The 16,524-nt window shown below is 48.6% G+C and overlaps 1 protein-coding gene across 4 annotated transcripts in view; it reads left to right on the top strand.

Annotated features, from left to right (window-relative positions):
• The window catches only part of JAK1 (Janus kinase 1), a 138,569-nt gene that overhangs the window by 118,540 nt on the left and 3,505 nt on the right, over positions 1-16,524 (top strand). For all 4 annotated transcript variants that reach the window (XM_060089909.1, XM_060089907.1, XM_060089908.1 and 1 more), the window contains 11 exons: positions 3,137-3,243; positions 6,202-6,345; positions 7,029-7,116; positions 7,597-7,724; positions 8,342-8,477; positions 9,564-9,715; positions 12,422-12,572; positions 12,695-12,789; positions 13,861-14,053; positions 14,814-14,938; positions 15,309-15,481. In XM_060089909.1, the coding sequence (XP_059945892.1) occupies positions 3,137-3,243; positions 6,202-6,345; positions 7,029-7,116; positions 7,597-7,724; positions 8,342-8,477; positions 9,564-9,715; positions 12,422-12,572; positions 12,695-12,789; positions 13,861-14,053; positions 14,814-14,938; positions 15,309-15,481 (1,492 nt within the window). The remainder of the gene's footprint in view (positions 1-3,136; positions 3,244-6,201; positions 6,346-7,028; positions 7,117-7,596; positions 7,725-8,341; positions 8,478-9,563; positions 9,716-12,421; positions 12,573-12,694; positions 12,790-13,860; positions 14,054-14,813; positions 14,939-15,308; positions 15,482-16,524) is intronic.

Genomic DNA, 16,524 nt, shown 5'->3' with positions numbered 1-16,524 from the left:
GCGGGAAGGTAGCGGCAGTTTGGAGGCGGGGATGTGATTTCTGTGCTGGGATTAGCTGGGGAGGTTTCTGGTGTAGATGCCACCCCTGCTGGCCCAGAGCTGGAAACCAGTGGCTGTGGTGGGAGAAGCACAGAAACAGAACTGAACCCTTCTCACGGCTTCTGTTGAGGCTCCTGGAACTCTGCACTGAATGTGTTCAGTGTTTGTCTCTCCACTTTGATTATAAACTCTTAAGACAGGATCTGGGTCTCACCACAATGATTCATGGGAAGTGCAGTGCCCAGCACAGAATGGGTGCTCACTAATGTCTGTTGAGTGAATAATTACAGCAGTAGCTACCATATTGGTGGGTACCTGCCAGTCCCAAGCAGTTTATGTGCATATTTGCATTAAAAAAATCTGCACAGTAGCTCTTTATAGCTGTTATAAAAATGAGGCAACTGAGGATCAGAGATATTCACTGACTTGCTCAAAACCACACAGATGGTAGTATCACTAGTAGTTACAATAAAAGTAGCAGTAAAAAAAAAAAAAAAGAAAGAGTAGCAGTAACTAATAATGATGATGATGGTGGCTACTATCACGTGAGTAATTCTTAAATTTGCTAGGCACTGTTTGAGGTTCTTTCATGTTTTAAGTTATTTAATCCTCAGAACAAACCAGAGTATGTTGTTATCCATTATACTTATCCAAGATCACTTAGGTAGTTAGAGGAAGTGTGGGGATTTGAACTCACGTCTTCTGACCCCAACTCTTTCCCCTACATAACACTCTGCAAAGTTACAGGTGCACTCATCAGTCCAAGACTCTGGGGTGGGGGTCAGTTCTCCTGACCCTGGGGATAAGGGTGCTGTGGATGGGAGAGCTAGACTAAGCCCTGTGTGTGCGGCTTTTTCACATAGGCCCTCAGAAGCCCTCTGTCTTCCCTCTGCCACCTGCAAATTAGAGAAGTGGTGAAATCATGAAAACTAAAGAGAATGCCATTTTGGGTTCCTCAGTGCCTCGGCCCTTCTGAGCACAGGCTTCTGATGGCCAGACCCCAACCTGGGTTTCACACTTGAAAATGCAACCAAGAAACTCCTCATGGAATAAATAAAAAGGAGGTGGCCACTCAGAGTGGGTGTGACAGTCAAGAAAGTCCACATCTCTTGTGCATTGCCTAGCCCCACTGCCGCTCTCCAAATCTGAGGGTGACCGTGTTAAGAAGGAGATAGGGGCCCACAGGACCTACTGACCAGTCGCCACAGGTCCTCTCATGTCCTCATTCATGGAGTCACGCTTGGAGCTTGATTTCTACACCATCCAGCTCTGACACTGAAGACTGCTGTAGATTATTGCCAAGGCTTCAGGAACCAGCTGGTACAGCAAGGATGACGGTGCTAACAGATGTAACACTGGTCATCGTCACAGTGGCTGCTGCTGGGCATGGGGCATGGGGCAGTCACCTCACACCAGGGACTGAAGTAAGCCCTTCAGAAGGTGTGTCATCTCATTTATCCCTCACAGCAACCCAACAAGGGGCATGACTGTGTCCCCCATTTTTCTAGTGAGGAAACAGATTTCATGGAGGTTTAGCAGCTTTCCCCGTTCACACAGTTGACCCTAGTGCCATGTTTCCTGAAGTGGCCATGCAAATAATCAGCCCATAAATGGTTCCTGTTGCCATCCTACTGATTTCCTTGATGGCTCTATTGCCCAGACCCTTCCTTGGGGGCACCATTCAAGTGGCCCTTTCTTGATGTTTGCTGTCTTTTCTCCATCAGGGCAGTCCTGAGTTGCCTGTTTGAACCTGATTTTACCCAGGTAACAGGGTGGAGTCAGGATAACAGAATGAAGGAGAGGAGACTCTGAAAAAGGGAGTACCAGGATATGATAACAAGGGAGTCTGTATCGGAACCAGTTTTTGGCTCCCAGATTTGTACCCCCCACTAGGGCCAGATATGCTGTCTGTGGAGGTAAGAGACTGGAGCCAGCCCTGAATGCAGCATGAATCCTAAGCCTGACTGTGGGCAAATGGTTTAATGGCTCTGAATTTGTTTTCTGATCTGTAAAAGGGGATAAGTATACTATGTATCTCATAGGATTGTCATAAGGACAAAGGAGCTAATGTGTACAAAGCTCTTTAGGACAGTGCCTGGCACAGAGAAAGCAATCAGAAAATACGAGCTGAAAAAAACCAAAGAAAAACCCTGCCTTGCAGGGTAATGAGGATTTGAGTCACTTGGCTCACTGTAGGGACCCGGTACTCGCAGCTAGTGAATGAACACATAAAAACCTTCAGGGGCTCCTAGAATACTCGCACTACTAGTTCGAATGTGGAAGATGCTTTCTTCCCTCATGATAACCTTGGAGCTTGCAGTGGCTCCATGGAGGGAAGGCAGCTTCCGTGGATTATAAATTCCCAGTTAGCCACGTGTGCTGACTCTGCTCAGCACGTTTTGTAATGGGTTTGGTTTGCTGTTTGAATCAGTAGAATCTGGGGGATGGTCTGCCCCAAATCTGTACATTCAGCCAGGATTTAGTAAGTGCCTCCTTGTTGTCAGGTGCTGCTGGGAGCCCAGAGAGGCTCAGGCGCGACCTTCTTTTGGGGTCACCTGCCCTGTTCCTCACAAAACCTGTGTTTTTCACTCCCCAATTTTGGTTCCCGTCACTCCCAAAGTGCTTCCTCCATCCTTAGCTCTCATCCTTCAGCCCACACCCTGATTATTCATTTACACATTTAACAAGTATTTATTGAGTGCATACTGTGTACCAGGCTGTGGAGGTAGAGCAGGAAATAAGATGGACACAGGCCCTACATTCTTGGGGTTTCCATTCTCAGCTTTTAACATTTCATTTCCTCCCCTGACCTCTTTTACCGGGACAGATCTTGCTATGTCAACCCTGGAGTGCCTGTACCTGCCCTTTAAGAATAGCTGCACAGATTTTGATTGGTTAATTATTTGTTTCGTATTGGCTCTCTTATTAGCCTGTGAGCTCCTGGAGGGTGGGAATCAAGTACTTAGTAAATATTTGTTGAATGACTGAACCAACAAATGCACAAGTATGTATTCAGCAAGCCCATGGCCCAGCAGATGTTGGCCGACTGGGACCTCAGACCTTCACTGCTCTTCTCAGACTTCTCTCTCTTCCATAGAAATCTCCAATCTGCTGGTGGCCACCAAGAAAGCCCAGGAGTGGCAGCCTGTCTACCCCATGAGCCAGCTGAGTTTTGATCGGATCCTCAAGAAAGATATTATGCAGGTGAGTCACTGCTGCAGGTCCAGCCCTGGTCCTGCCTTCCCACAGCAGAAAAGCCTGGGGAATGTGGGGAGGATGAAGTCGGGTTTGGGGAGACCCTGGTGGAAAAAGAGCAAGCCTTCCCCTTCATAGGTAAAGCTGGTCACCCAGTTCCCTGCTGTCCAACCCAGCCTTGCTGATGCGCCCTAGAGGCTTGCTTTCTCCTTGAAAGAGCTGGGTTAGTCAAGTTTTGCAGGGTTATCTAGGGTAATAGGGACCTTCCATGCCTGGTCTTCTGCAGGTAGAAGTAGTTGGAGAACTTGGTGGGAAGGCTGACAGGTCTCCACAGGGGAGTATGGGCTGATGACCCTCATTGTCCCAAAACATGCTGTGTGAAAAAGCACTTCTGAATTTCAGTCCTGGGCTTTCTGATGACGTTTCCAGAAGGAGCAAAGCTGGGGGCACATAGAGCACAGTGAGGGAGCAGGAGATGCACCCTGGAGGAGAACTGTCTTGATAATCAGATCCCTCAGACCAGTGTCCCAGCCTTGGGAGGCCTTTGCCCAGAGTCTGCAGCCTTAGGCAGGCCCAGTTTCCGTCGTAGCTGCCCTTGGTCCTTGCTAGGGTGTGAGGCCCATGGAATCCCCACTTTCTGTTCTGCACCCCCCTCCCCAGCCCCTTACACAGAGCCACACGCGGGGTGGGGAGGCTAAGGGGGCGGCGTGTCGGCAGCCTTGGAGGGAAGGAATCCACATAGGCCGCTTACTGCCTGGCAGAGGCTGCGTCACCTTGGAGGTGTTGGAGGGGAAATCGTGGGCTCATTGTCATTGAGGAGCCTGGCGGAGGGTGGCAAGCGTGGGGCTGGCTTGTTCATTTACTCTTTGAAGCCGGTCCCTGAAATTGTTGGGGAGGTTTTGACGGAGTGGAAGTCCACAGCTGCAACTGCCTCGCTTCACTTACGTAAATGCTTCACTGCGGGCCTGAGGGCCAGAGCTTTCTGTTCTGTCCCTCGGGTGGTTATCAGAGCTGTGTCCAGAGATTAAAATGGCAGATCAGCAGTACCCCAGCCTCTTTTCTGCCTGGAACTTGACGTGGACTTGGGGTCTTCCTTCTGTCCTTGCCCCTGAGTCTCTGGGCAGATTACCACCCTCTGCACCTCCAGCGTTCATTCAGCCAACAATGATTGAGCAGAGTTGCCCATGCCAGGCATGACTGCCACCCTCAGCAGGCTCACAGTCCGGTGGGCGAGGCAGACTCTCGTCTATCTTAAGCAGATAATTATACCACCAGGAGACAAGCCCTAAGTAAGGAAGTATGGCAGGATGTGGGACTGTCATATGGTCATCCTACCTAGTCTTGGGGGGACAGCAGTGGCTTCCTGGGGGAAGTGGCATCAAAGCAGAGCCCCAGAGGATGGACAAGTGCTAGACAAAGGCAGAAGGCGCAGCATGGAGGGAGGCTGAGGTGGTACACGCAGGGGCTTCCGGGTTGCTGTGGAATCCTGACAGCTCAGAGCCATGACTTGGCCCTGGAATAAGCACCCCTTCCGAGGAAGAGTAATTATTCTGAAAGCATATGGCTTTTGTGGGATGTTCTGGGAACGCAACTTCCCATAATCTTGATGTATCGCTTCATGACACATGCAGCTTTAATGAATAGTCACAGGACCTTGCCAGGATCTAGGAGACAGGGCGGATGTATCACCATTCTGCTATGACAGAAGACAAATGGTGGTGTTTGTGCAAATTAATATACCCGGTTAACGATTGTGTACATTCTTGAGGGAGACAGAAATCAGCTGAGGAAGTCAGCCACAATGCATTTTCTGCATTTATAGGCGGTCCTAGGATAATAGAATAATAGAACTCCAAATAATAAGTTTTGTGGGGTTAGTGTCAATAGCTTGACAATGCCTGAGTTTCATGAATCACATTTTGATTTTCAAATATTAAGAGTATTTAAACCATAATTATTAAAGCTTAAGCTGGAAGGGCCTTAGAGACAGATCATTATATGTTCGGGGCCTTGAGCAGATGATCTCATTTAGTTCTTATGCTGCTCATTTGGTTTTATTATCCCTTTTCATATGTGGGGAAACTGAGGCCTGTCCCTCCAGTCTCTACCTCTGTCTTTACATCACCTTCCTCTGGGGATTGCTAGGGCATATGCATGTATAAATTGTATCACTGATTTGAAAGCATGCACATGTGCACCCATGCATCAGGTAGATGGATAGAAAATGAATAGTTTAGGTGTGAGAGGGCGATCAGACAAAACACACTGGCCCAGTGGATTGGCTTCTACCCACTGTGCGCCAGGAGCTGTTCTACCTAGTTCCTCATTTGATTCTTACACCAACCCTACGAGGCAGGTACATTGTTAATGCATTTACAGAAAGTGGGTGCCGGTTGAACGTGATGAAAGGAGGTCTCGAAGTTAAAAGGCCAGCAAGCAGTAGGGCTCACAAGACTGATCTCTTTGTACCCCAGCCTGTGAGTGGAGGAGCCTCCTGGGGGAGGGGGGAGGGAGGTCCTCTCTGAGTCTGTTCTGGCAGAGGCTGCGTCACCTTGGAGGTGTTGGAGGGGAAATCGTGGGCTCATTGTCATTGAGGAGCCTGGAGGCCTGGGGGGGGGCTGATGTTGGTGGCTGTTTTTGATGGCACTGTTGGAAGTTTTGTGAAAGGTCAGGGTTATGTTTCGGCCCCAGGCTGTTCCTAGAGGTGGATAGCGGGTTGCTGTTCAGAGAATATGAGGATTATTTCCTGGGGCCCAGGGAGTGCCACAGCCGTGTTTGGCCAAGTAGCTTTTTGTTACCTCTGGAGGCCTGGCAGGACCAGGCACTGGAGAGGCTTGAGCTCCTGGGGCCCGTTTGCCATTGCCCCATCCCTGCTGATGTGCGTTCCCACTGAGGACTCAGTCCCAGACTCTGGCACCACTGAAGCCCCAGGGGGTGGTCACCCTAACCTCCTGCTTCCTCCTTCAGGGCGAGCACCTTGGGAGAGGCACGCGGACACACATCTACTCTGGGACCCTCACGGATTACAAGGATGACGAAGGCACTTCTGAAGAGAAGAGAATAAAAGTGATCCTCAAAGTCTTAGACCCCAGCCACAGGGACATTTCTCTGGCAAGTGTCTTCCTCACAACCCCACCCTCTCCCCTCCCTCATTTCTGGAACCAGTAGAGCACAGTGGGCTAAGAAGAGCCTTTGCCCTGATTTTGGGCCTGTCCCTCCCTGTCCGTCCCACTCTCTCCCGTTTCCTTCCTAGAGGTCCATGTGGCGATGCCGTGGAGCCCCAGACTCTAGCTGAATGGTCTCAAAGTGCCTGATGCAGTCCAGGCTGTCACTTCAGAGTCTGAGAAAGTAAAGCCCGGAGCAGTAAAATGACTTACCCCGGATCCCACAAACTGTTAGAGAGTGGTAAAGCCAAGTCTTGACAGACATCTGCTGCCTTGGTTTTCCTTTTATTCTAACATAGTGTCAAACGTTATTTCCCAAAGTTTGAAGGAAGAGGAAGTGGTGGACATGAGTATCGAATCGGGACGTTGTCAGCCAGCCTATCCTGCCAGCCTGGCTCTGCATCCTATTAGGTTTTCTAAATGAGTCCTATGTCCCAGCTAGATGGCCCTCACAGTTGAGGCTTGGCAGTGCCTCTGGATAGTTGAGGCCAGGGGAGTAGTTTCAGGGCTTGGGATGAGGACAGTGGTGACCTTTCCTGGAATCCACTGACTTTCCTCTCAGCTGAGCCCCTTTAGGATCAGACCAGTGCAGGCCGGCCCTTGACATTTCTTTGTCCTTTTCTCCCGCAGGCCTTCTTTGAGGCAGCCAGCATGATGAGACAGGTCTCCCATAAACACATCGTGTACCTCTATGGCGTTTGTGTCCGAGACGTGGAGAGTAAGTGTATTCTCTTTGGAAGGGGAAGTCGGCCCTGGCCAGGGAGCATGGTTGCTGTGAAGATGAGTGGGACCTGATACCCCCCCTCATGTCGCCCAGGCTTCTTGCCTTTCTTTTTGCAATCAAGGAATTCAAAGTACTGAGCAGGTCGGTTGCTTAAGTTAATAGTGGACATGGAACTAGATCCCATCTGTTTTTCACTAATTTCTTGAGTGTTTACTTCTTGCCAGCTCTGGGCCCTACGCTGTGCTAGACTCGGGAGGTGGGGAGTGAGTGAGCTGAGTTTGTTGCCCAGAGAGTCAGAGTAGAAGGAGCTCCAGGCAGGGCTTGAACCCAGGCCCGTCCGACTCTGAAGCACTCTACCATTGGCACCCCCAGGCGGAGTACCAGCCGTTAAAGTGAGCTCTCATAAGGGGATGAGGGAGGGTGCTGTCCCAGATGGACAGAAGGTTGCAGGTGTGGCTGTTCTTGTGTTTGTAGATATCATGGTGGAAGAGTTTGTGGAGGGAGGGCCCCTGGATCTCTTCATGCACCGGAAAAGTGATGTCCTCACCACACCCTGGAAGTTCAAAGTTGCCAAACAGCTGGCCAGCGCCCTGAGTTACTTGGTAAGTATGTTTGATGTCTGTGGTGGTCCCCATCAGGAACCAGAATGTGGGGAGGCAGGAAGGAGGTACCAGCCAAGCAGGCTGGAGGGCCCAGCTCTGCACCTAAACACATGTGTGCCTGGTGCTTAGTGAAAGCCATCATCTTGGGCTATTCTGTGTGCTTACTTATGAATCCTGCTTAGAGGGAAATTTTTATCACTTTAGAGGACTGACTTCCATACTGCAGTGTATGATAAGAGTAGAAATATTACAGTACTTGTTGAATGAGTGAACGATACTATTAGCATCAATAGTAGCTCACATTTATTGAGTGCTTACCATGGTTCAGCTGTTCAGGTGTTTTTCAGGCTCTGATAATCACTTTAATTCTCAAAAAAGCCCTATGAGGCATGCTGCATTGTTATCCCTGGTTGACTGATGAGGTAACTGGAGTAAAGGGACGTTATATAATATACAGGAGTCACACAGATCATCGGCGGGAGAGCTAAGCTGCCCGGGTCTGGCTGGGGCTGGGGAAGGGGAATGTGGATTATGACCTGTGGGAAACAGGAAAGACCATGGGAAGGAGGGCAGCTCCATGGGCAACTTTGCTTGAGCTCTGCCTTTTCACTCTGCAGGAGGATAAAGATCTGGTCCATGGAAACGTGTGCACTAAAAACCTCCTCCTGGCCCGCGAGGGCACTGACAGCGAGTGCGGCCCCTTCATCAAGCTCAGTGACCCTGGCATCCCCGTCACTGTGCTGTCCAGGCAAGGTGTGTCCTCCCTCCCTCCCGTCTCCTGCCCCACCCATCCCTTTCCCCCCACCCTGAGGCAGGGCCAGGCCAGCAGGGAAGGGGGCTGGGCTGGGGTTCTGCCTCATTTTAGAAAGCACACTTCTGCAAAAGGCGTCTGTGCTCCTGCCCAGCCCTGGGGGCAGGGGAGGTGTCACGCGATGGAGGGGCCGTCCCTGCCCTCAAGGAGCTGACTGTGCAGTAGGAGAAACACAGCTGAGCTGGGGCAGGTCTGGTCTTGCAGTGAAGGAGCTGTGTTTAAGGTGCCAGGGCAGCACCTTGTTCAGGGGGAGGCCGAGGGTCTGGGGTGGTCAGAGATGTGTCAGGAGGAGTGGGACCTGGGTCCTACCTGTGTTTGTTTTGAAATCCACTGTAAGCAACTACAATAAAAATTAAAAACAAAACAAAACAAGAAATCCACTGTAGTTAGTGAGCAGTTTGGGGAGGCACCTTAGCGATTGCTATGGTCTTGGCAGCTTCTCTTTGAATGAGGTCATCATGAGTTGAGGACTCCAAAGGAAAGGGCAGACCTGGGAGCTGAGACACTGTAAGCGGTGCCGCACAGGTCACGCTCTACGTGTAGGTCATACGTGGGATACCAGTGCACCCCTGGGCCCTTGCAGGGCGATATGCAGAGTATGGGGGTAAGCCCATGCCCGCTCTGCATCTGTCGGCCTCTTCTCCCCGGCCTTCTCTTTCTTAAGCCTTTGTCCATGTGCCCCCGTTCTCCCTCCCCAGGGTGTTGGCTTCCACCCTGGGGTGCTTTGCTGTTTCTGAGACCACAGCTTCAAATACTGACTCACACGACCTTCTTGGGGAGTTTGTGTTAAACAGACACAGCTGCAGGCCCTGTCTCAGACAGATGCATTGGAAGGGCCAGGGCTGGGGTACCTGGAAAACCGCCCCTTTCACAAACTCCCTGCAGGACCAGGGCAGCCATGGCCCATGTTTGGAAAACACTACTTGAAAGAGTTTCTTTGTTGACTCCCAGTTCTTGCTGCAATGGCAGTGATATATTCCCCAGGTGATTGCAGAAACTGATCTGTAAATGTTTCTTGTCTTTTCCAGAGTGCATAGAACGAATCCCGTGGATCGCTCCTGAGTGTGTTGAAGACTCCAAGAACCTGAGTGTGGCCGCTGACAAGTGGAGCTTTGGAACCACGCTCTGGGAGATCTGCTACAATGGCGAGATCCCCTTGAAAGACAAGACATTGATTGAGGTGAGTTGCTTTCCAGGGTGTGAGCTGAGTGAGGACCCCTTGGACACTCATGGGTGTCTCAGGAGTTATCAGGAAGCCTCATATTGTGGGAGGAGACGGGCACGGGTTTGACTCTCCTCCACAAGCTTACACTGCCTGTGTGACCTCGCAAATGTTACTTAATTTCCTTGGGCCTTGGTTTCATCATCTGTAAAATGGGAATAAATAATACCTACTTTGCAGGGTTGTTGTGAAGATTAAGTAAATAATGCGTGTAGAGTCCCAGGTACACAATGTGTACTCAATAGATCGCTATAGCATTGCAAAGTTAACACCCAGATATTTATTGAGTTCTTCCTGTGTACCAGGTGTTGTCCTAAGTTAAAGCTGGGGGTTCACAATGAAACAGACACAGGCCTTGCCTACCCTTGAGGACCTTAGGGTGTAGTAGGAGAGTTGGGCTAAAACAGCGATAAGGATTCCACACATAATATCTGAAATCATCACCTTAAGAGCCCTGCATGTTGGGTAGGGCAATGTCATTACCCCTGTTTTACAGGTCAGGTAACAGATGCAGGTGGCCCAAGGCCCGGGTTCCTTAGCTAGAATGCAAAACTTCGAGGCTGACCCTTTCTCATGTTCACTTGCAGAAAGCTAGTGGAGGCTCTAACGCCAAAGGGATAAAGCAGTGAAAGTTACAGTGAAGGACCACTGATCCCAACTCACTGATTTGATTATTAGGGTGTGTCTTGTGTGTTTAGAGGGGCAGGCATCACTTTTAGCTGGGAGGGAATGATCAAAGTCCAAGGGAGGGTGGCATTTCAGTTGTCTACAGGGAGCAGTTTCATTTGCCTGGAGTGTGGAGAGGAATGACAGGTAAAAAGGTGGGAAGGGTCCTTTGAGGTCGGATTGTATAGAGGCCCTGAATGCCAGGCTGCAGAATTTTACTGGGGTGATGTGGGGCATTGAAGGGTTTGGGTGGGGGAGCCAGGTGCTCGGAGGCCAGACTGGGCACAGTTCATCTGGATGGTGGTTGGATGGACAGGCTGAGGAGAGGCCTCTTGCTCTGAGGCTCTCAGTGGCGACAGTCTGAACCAGGAAGTGGCAGTGAGGATCCAGGGTGGAGGGTGCTCGTGGAGGAGATACCAGAGAGGCGAAAGAACCTTTAACCTGTTAGCCTTTTGCCAGGTAAACATGGACTTGGGAAAGAGGAGTTAAGCTAAAACCAACAGAGAAACCGTCACATCCATAGATCTGTATTTAGGATTTTCAGCTGGGGCTTTTGGGAGTCATTTTATTTTTAACTTCCTTGGAAACAAAACAGCATACCCTTTGCTGTCAGTCAGTATTTATTGAGCACCTTCTGTGTACCCAGGACTGAGCAGAATACAGATGGTGTAAGGAAAGGTCTGTCCCTTTGATAAAGGAGGGTCTGTCACTTCTCCCAGGTACCCTTGGGTGGGTTGGGTGACCTTTCCCCCTGGCTCTACTGGAGCCTGGAAGAGTGAGAGACACTCCAAGGCAGGGGGAGCTCTGAGCTCCTTAATTCCAACCCACCTTCCTCCTCTCCTCTGGGGCCTGCCCCCGCCCCACCCTAGGACCCACAGGGACCAGAAGAGAAACTAGTACCCTTGAGAGTCAGCTACAGACCAGAGCCTAAAGTGTAGCAAATTCAGTTAATTTTTTTAAAAGGGCATCAATTATTCGTTTCAGAATTTTAAAGTGTTAACCCCGTTGATGAGAATTTAGAAAACAGAGAAAACTATTTTTTTTTTTTTTTTTTTTTTTTTTTGCGGTATGCGGGCCTCTCACTGTTGTGGCCTCCCCCGTTGTGGAGCACAGGCTCCGGACGCGCAGGCTCCAGACGCGCAGGCTCAGCGGCCATGGCTCACGGGCCCAGCCGCTCCGCGGCATATGGGATCCTCCCAGACCGGGGCACGAACCCGTATCCCCTGCATCGGCAGGCGGACTCTCAACCACTTGCGCCACCAGGGAGGCCCGAGAAAACTATTTTTAAAAAAGAAATTATATTATATTCTGGTCACCCCTAACTAATATTTAGCACTTTGGCATATTGTCTTCCAGTCTGTTTATATCTCTCTTTTTTAAACAAACTTGGGACCATGCTAGATAGTTATTTTTTCATTTAATGTTGTATATTTTTTTCATTTAATGTTGTGAGTACTTTGCTATACGATTAAATAAGTCTTACAGTTTTTACTAATTTGATGTAAGAGTTCATTGTTTCATTAAACTCTGATTTATTTAACTAATTTTATATTTGGCATTGAGGTTGTTTTCAAATTTGTAATGTTCTGTCTAATTCTGCAGGGAATATCTTTAAACATAAATCTTTGTTTCTGTCTGACTTATTTCTGAGTCGTTCAATAATTGCAATTAATGAGAGTTTGCAGAATCTGAAGATTTCTACACATGTTGCCAAATTATATTCCAGAAGGTGGCATGACTTTGCTGGAATACAGCTTATTTGGGACTGGGTGGGATATACTGCCTGTTTTCCTTGAATTCGGATTATTTTAGTAGCCAGGACTAAGATTTCCCACAGCTAGAGAAAGGCAGCATTAGCACCCACGTTTATGACGTCTACTTTTAAGCAAAGGTGTTGGGAATTAAATTAGGGATTGTTAGGTAACTCCTTCTGACCTGGGGCTAAAAGGTTTGTGAGTGGTTCCTTTGGTTTCTTTCATGTGGTCCTCTTCTTTGCAGAAAGAGAGGTTCTATGAAAGCCGGTGCAGGCCAGTGACCCCGTCTTGTAAGGAGCTAGCTGACCTTATGACCCGCTGCATGAACTACGACCCCAACCAGAGACCCTTCTTCCGAGCCATCATGAGAGACATCAATAAGCTGGAAGAGCAGAGTAAGACTCTGCCTTGAGCTGTTTAACCAAGACCAGCCAATGCCCGGGGGAGGGAGGGATAACAAGGAGTCTGTGAGAGGCAATCACTCCTTTTTAACATGTTTTCTTTTCTCTTCTGTTAGATCCAGACATCGTATCAGAAAAAAAGCCAGCAACTGAAGTGGATCCCACACATTTTGAAAAGCGGTTCTTAAAAAGAATCCGTGACTTGGGAGAGGCAAGTTATACTCGAGTCCCTGCTGACCACTTCACCTCTATGGATATCTAAAGCTGCTCTCCATTCTCTCTCATTTTGGGTCAAAGTTTATAGGAGAAAGCATCTTACTGTGTTTTCTTTAGGATTGTGTGTTTTTCCATTTGACACACGGTGGCAGCCTGTCCATGCACACAGGACATTGATCAGCTCCCTCAGGAGACTTGGTCTCTTAAGGGACAAAGAGAATGAAAAGCGGGGGATCCATCCATGGGGGATGGATATAGATATGGTGGAAATAGAGAAGTCCCTACCTCTGACTTTTCTGGGAATACATATCCTGTGAGGCTGCTTAAATGAGGGATGGATTTATTTCACAGAACCCCAAAATAGAATTTTAGCTTTTCCTCTGGACCTTGGGTGGCAGTTTCCTGATAGTAAATGTGACTAGAGAAGCTACTAGAATTTGCATCTTTATATAGATTTTCTGTAGTTAATAAAGGCTGTGCCACCTTGAGTACCCGCCATGTGCCAAGGCCGAGTGCTGGGCATTCTACAGGCACAGTGTTCCTGCTTCCTCACAGCATCCCCAAAGGTTTATTACCACTGTGTACATTGAGCACCTCTGGAGCCAGCTCGGAAGGTGGGGTGACCAGGCTCGAATCACTAGCAGGTGGCTTATTTGGGATCTAATCCACGTCTTCTAAAGACTCCTCGTGCCTTGCTCTTTGTAGCCACATTGTGGTGCCTCCTGTAGCATGGACCCAGGGCTGTCAAAGAATGCCGAGGTTGTCCTGCATGTCCAGAAATAACCTCCATTTCCTTTTGGGTTACACTTTCATGGAAATTGGGATTGATGTGTTGGTTCACCAGTTACTTGATCCTTTTCTTGTCTTAGCTCAGTAATAGAAGAAGGAATGGCAGGTAAGCCAAGTGGGGAAGAGCCCAAGTAGGAGCTTGCTGCCTGCCGGGCAGACTGTGCATGCACCCCCGCCTTCAGGGGAACAGCACGAGGAACAAGGCTCATCTTTGGAGTGTGTCCCGCTGGCCCAGGCCGGGGCTTCTCTGATCAAGCACATGCATCTTTCCCTCCAGGGCCACTTTGGGAAGGTCGAGCTCTGCAGGTATGACCCTGAGGGGGACAATACAGGGGAACAGGTGGCCGTCAAATCCCTGAAGCCTGAGAGCGGAGGGAACCACATAGCTGATCTGAAGAAGGAAATTGAAATCTTAAGAAACCTTTATCATGAGAACATTGTGAAGTATAAAGGCATCTGCACAGAAGACGGTATGTTGTGCAAAGTGGGGTTGGTTTAAAGACTGAGTGACTATCTGGGGTCACTGAAGGCCAGTGCTGAGCAGGCAGTGCCCTTGGCCTCATCTGGGCTGCCTGAGTGCTAGCTGATGGCCCCTGGAGCTCTAGGGCTTCAAAGCAGTATGCACTGTCAGAACCCCCAGCAGCTGCAGAGCTCCCGGGAAAGCTGCCCAGCCTCCCCCCACCAGGCGGGGGGTGATTCCAGCATTGTCTCTCTTGGCTGTTCCTACACCCACACTGGGGATTGGACTTCCCCTGTCCTGATATTTGCACACGAGGGCACAGAGACCAGATGAAACTGATGCCCACTCCTCCCCTTTCCCTGTTCTTTTGATGCAGCACTAAGCAGGGTACTTCGTTTTCTAGTTTTCTAAATCAAGGTGGCAAGTAGTGTTTACTAATAAGTGTATCTTTTTTACAAGCCAGTACAATACTCACGTATTATATTTTAAAATTGGTAGTGAGATGATGTGGCTCATAATTTTTAAAAATCATCATTTGCCTAGTGGTTTGCAGAACACTGTGTTGTCTCAGTGAGCGCTGATGACCCTAGGATAGGTACCCTGTTCACTGCTGAGGATCCCAAGACTCTGAAACCTGCGAGGTTAAGCCACTTGCCTGTGATTCAGGTCCTCTGTCTCCAGATCCTGTGCCCTTCACTCCCACAGTTTCTTCGTTTGGCAACCTTGTACTGATGGGTTTTTTTGTTTTTTCGTTTCTTTTTTCTAAACAGGAGGAAACGGTATTAAGCTCATCATGGAATTTCTGCCTTCGGGAAGTCTTAAGGAGTATCTTCCAAAGAATAAGAACAAAATTAACCTCAAACAGCAGTTAAAATATGCCGTTCAGATTTGTAAGGTAAAAAGAAAAAAAGAGCCTGGTAAAAATTTATAAATCAGGCACTCTGTCCTGGGTAATTGGTTTGTAATTAGGCTGCAAGTGGAAAATAATTTCCAATAATTGTACTGAGTTAATTTTGTTCTGCATGATTTGGATTGAAAATTAGCCTCTGCTAAGAAAGTGAACTGATTTGTTAATATGGTTTCTTTAATGTGTATTTCTTGGAATCAGGTTGGTCTAACTATTTTTGCAAAGAAGTAAAAACAAAAAAAGTGATATGTGAATGAAATGACATTTATATATATATTTTTGTTATGAAGTGGTAGATACAGAATCCACTCTGAACTGACCTTCAGCAATGTGCTCTGCCTTTTCTTCTCTCCCTCAGGGGATGGACTATTTGGGTTCTCGGCAATACGTTCACCGTGACTTAGCAGCAAGAAATGTCCTTGTTGAGAGTGAACACCAAGTGAAAATTGGGGACTTTGGTCTAACCAAAGCCATTGAAACTGATAAGGAGTACTACACAGTCAAGGATGATCGGGACAGCCCTGTGTTTTGGTAACTGAATCAAACAGATTTCATCAGTGCTTCATAGGGTTTCCACTGTTCTGATAGGTCCTTTCTAGCTGTTAATGTCTCTCTTATTAGTCCAGATTAGAAAAAGACTTAGATCATTTGGAATTGACTGATTTTTGCCTTCAAGAAACATCTTTTAAGCTGTTTTAGTGAAAGCAACCTGCAGAAATGCCTGAGCTTCATAGGACATCTTCCAGGGAAGAAATCTCACAACGCTCAGCATCTCCATCTTGCCTGGAGAAGGCATTCCTCTGACACAGTTCTTAAAACTGTCAGCAGCTGGAGTAATCACATCCATGCAGAGGAAGCCTGGAGGGCAGGTAGGAGGAGGGGGCAGGAAGATGACAGGAAGGAGGTGACGAGTGGGCATTGGCAGATTCAGGTAGAGCCTGGACATAACAGAGCAAAAATCCATAAGAAACTTGGCCATCTTCTCATGAATCACCAGAGTATCCTGGTTGGTGGGCCACACCCTGACTTTGACCCCTCTCAGCCTGGAACACTATCCAAGGGGGAAGCTGCTGAAGTCTCCACTCTATGCCGTCCTGTAGAACTGACTGGCACCACGAGGTACATCCTGTGTGGACACGACATGGGTCTCTCCCACCCACGGAGGCCAAACCTCCATTTATTCATTAAAGAAATATGTATCAAGGCCCTGCTTTGTGCCAGGTACTAGAGATAACAAGGGTGAACAAGCCAACCAAGTTTAGAATTTAATGGGTGAGGCAGCCAATTTCGTGGTACCATAACCAGAAAAGGGTTCAGGCTTGGTTTTCTGGAAGTTCTTTAAAAATAAGGCCTTAAAAGATTCCTGGGAGTTTGTAAAGATGGTTAGAAGACGGCATGTATGATGGCAGGAGTGAGGCAGAGCGGTGGCCGTCCTAGGAACTGGAGTCGGCTCCGTGTGGCTGCATCGTGAAGGGAGGCCTCGGCGGTTGCTAAGGCAATGCCCTGCACGCTGAGTTATGGAGCTGGGACTCCATCCCAAGAGCTTTGGGTTGCTGTTGGGAGGATTAAGGACA

The sequence above is a fragment of the Mesoplodon densirostris genome, chromosome 2, assembly GCF_025265405.1.
Source record: "Mesoplodon densirostris isolate mMesDen1 chromosome 2, mMesDen1 primary haplotype, whole genome shotgun sequence".
NCBI classification, from domain to species: Eukaryota; Metazoa; Chordata; class Mammalia; order Artiodactyla; family Ziphiidae; genus Mesoplodon; species Mesoplodon densirostris.
The sequence above is the reverse complement of the archived record's forward strand: the minus strand, read 5'-3'. Positions and strand labels throughout refer to the sequence as shown.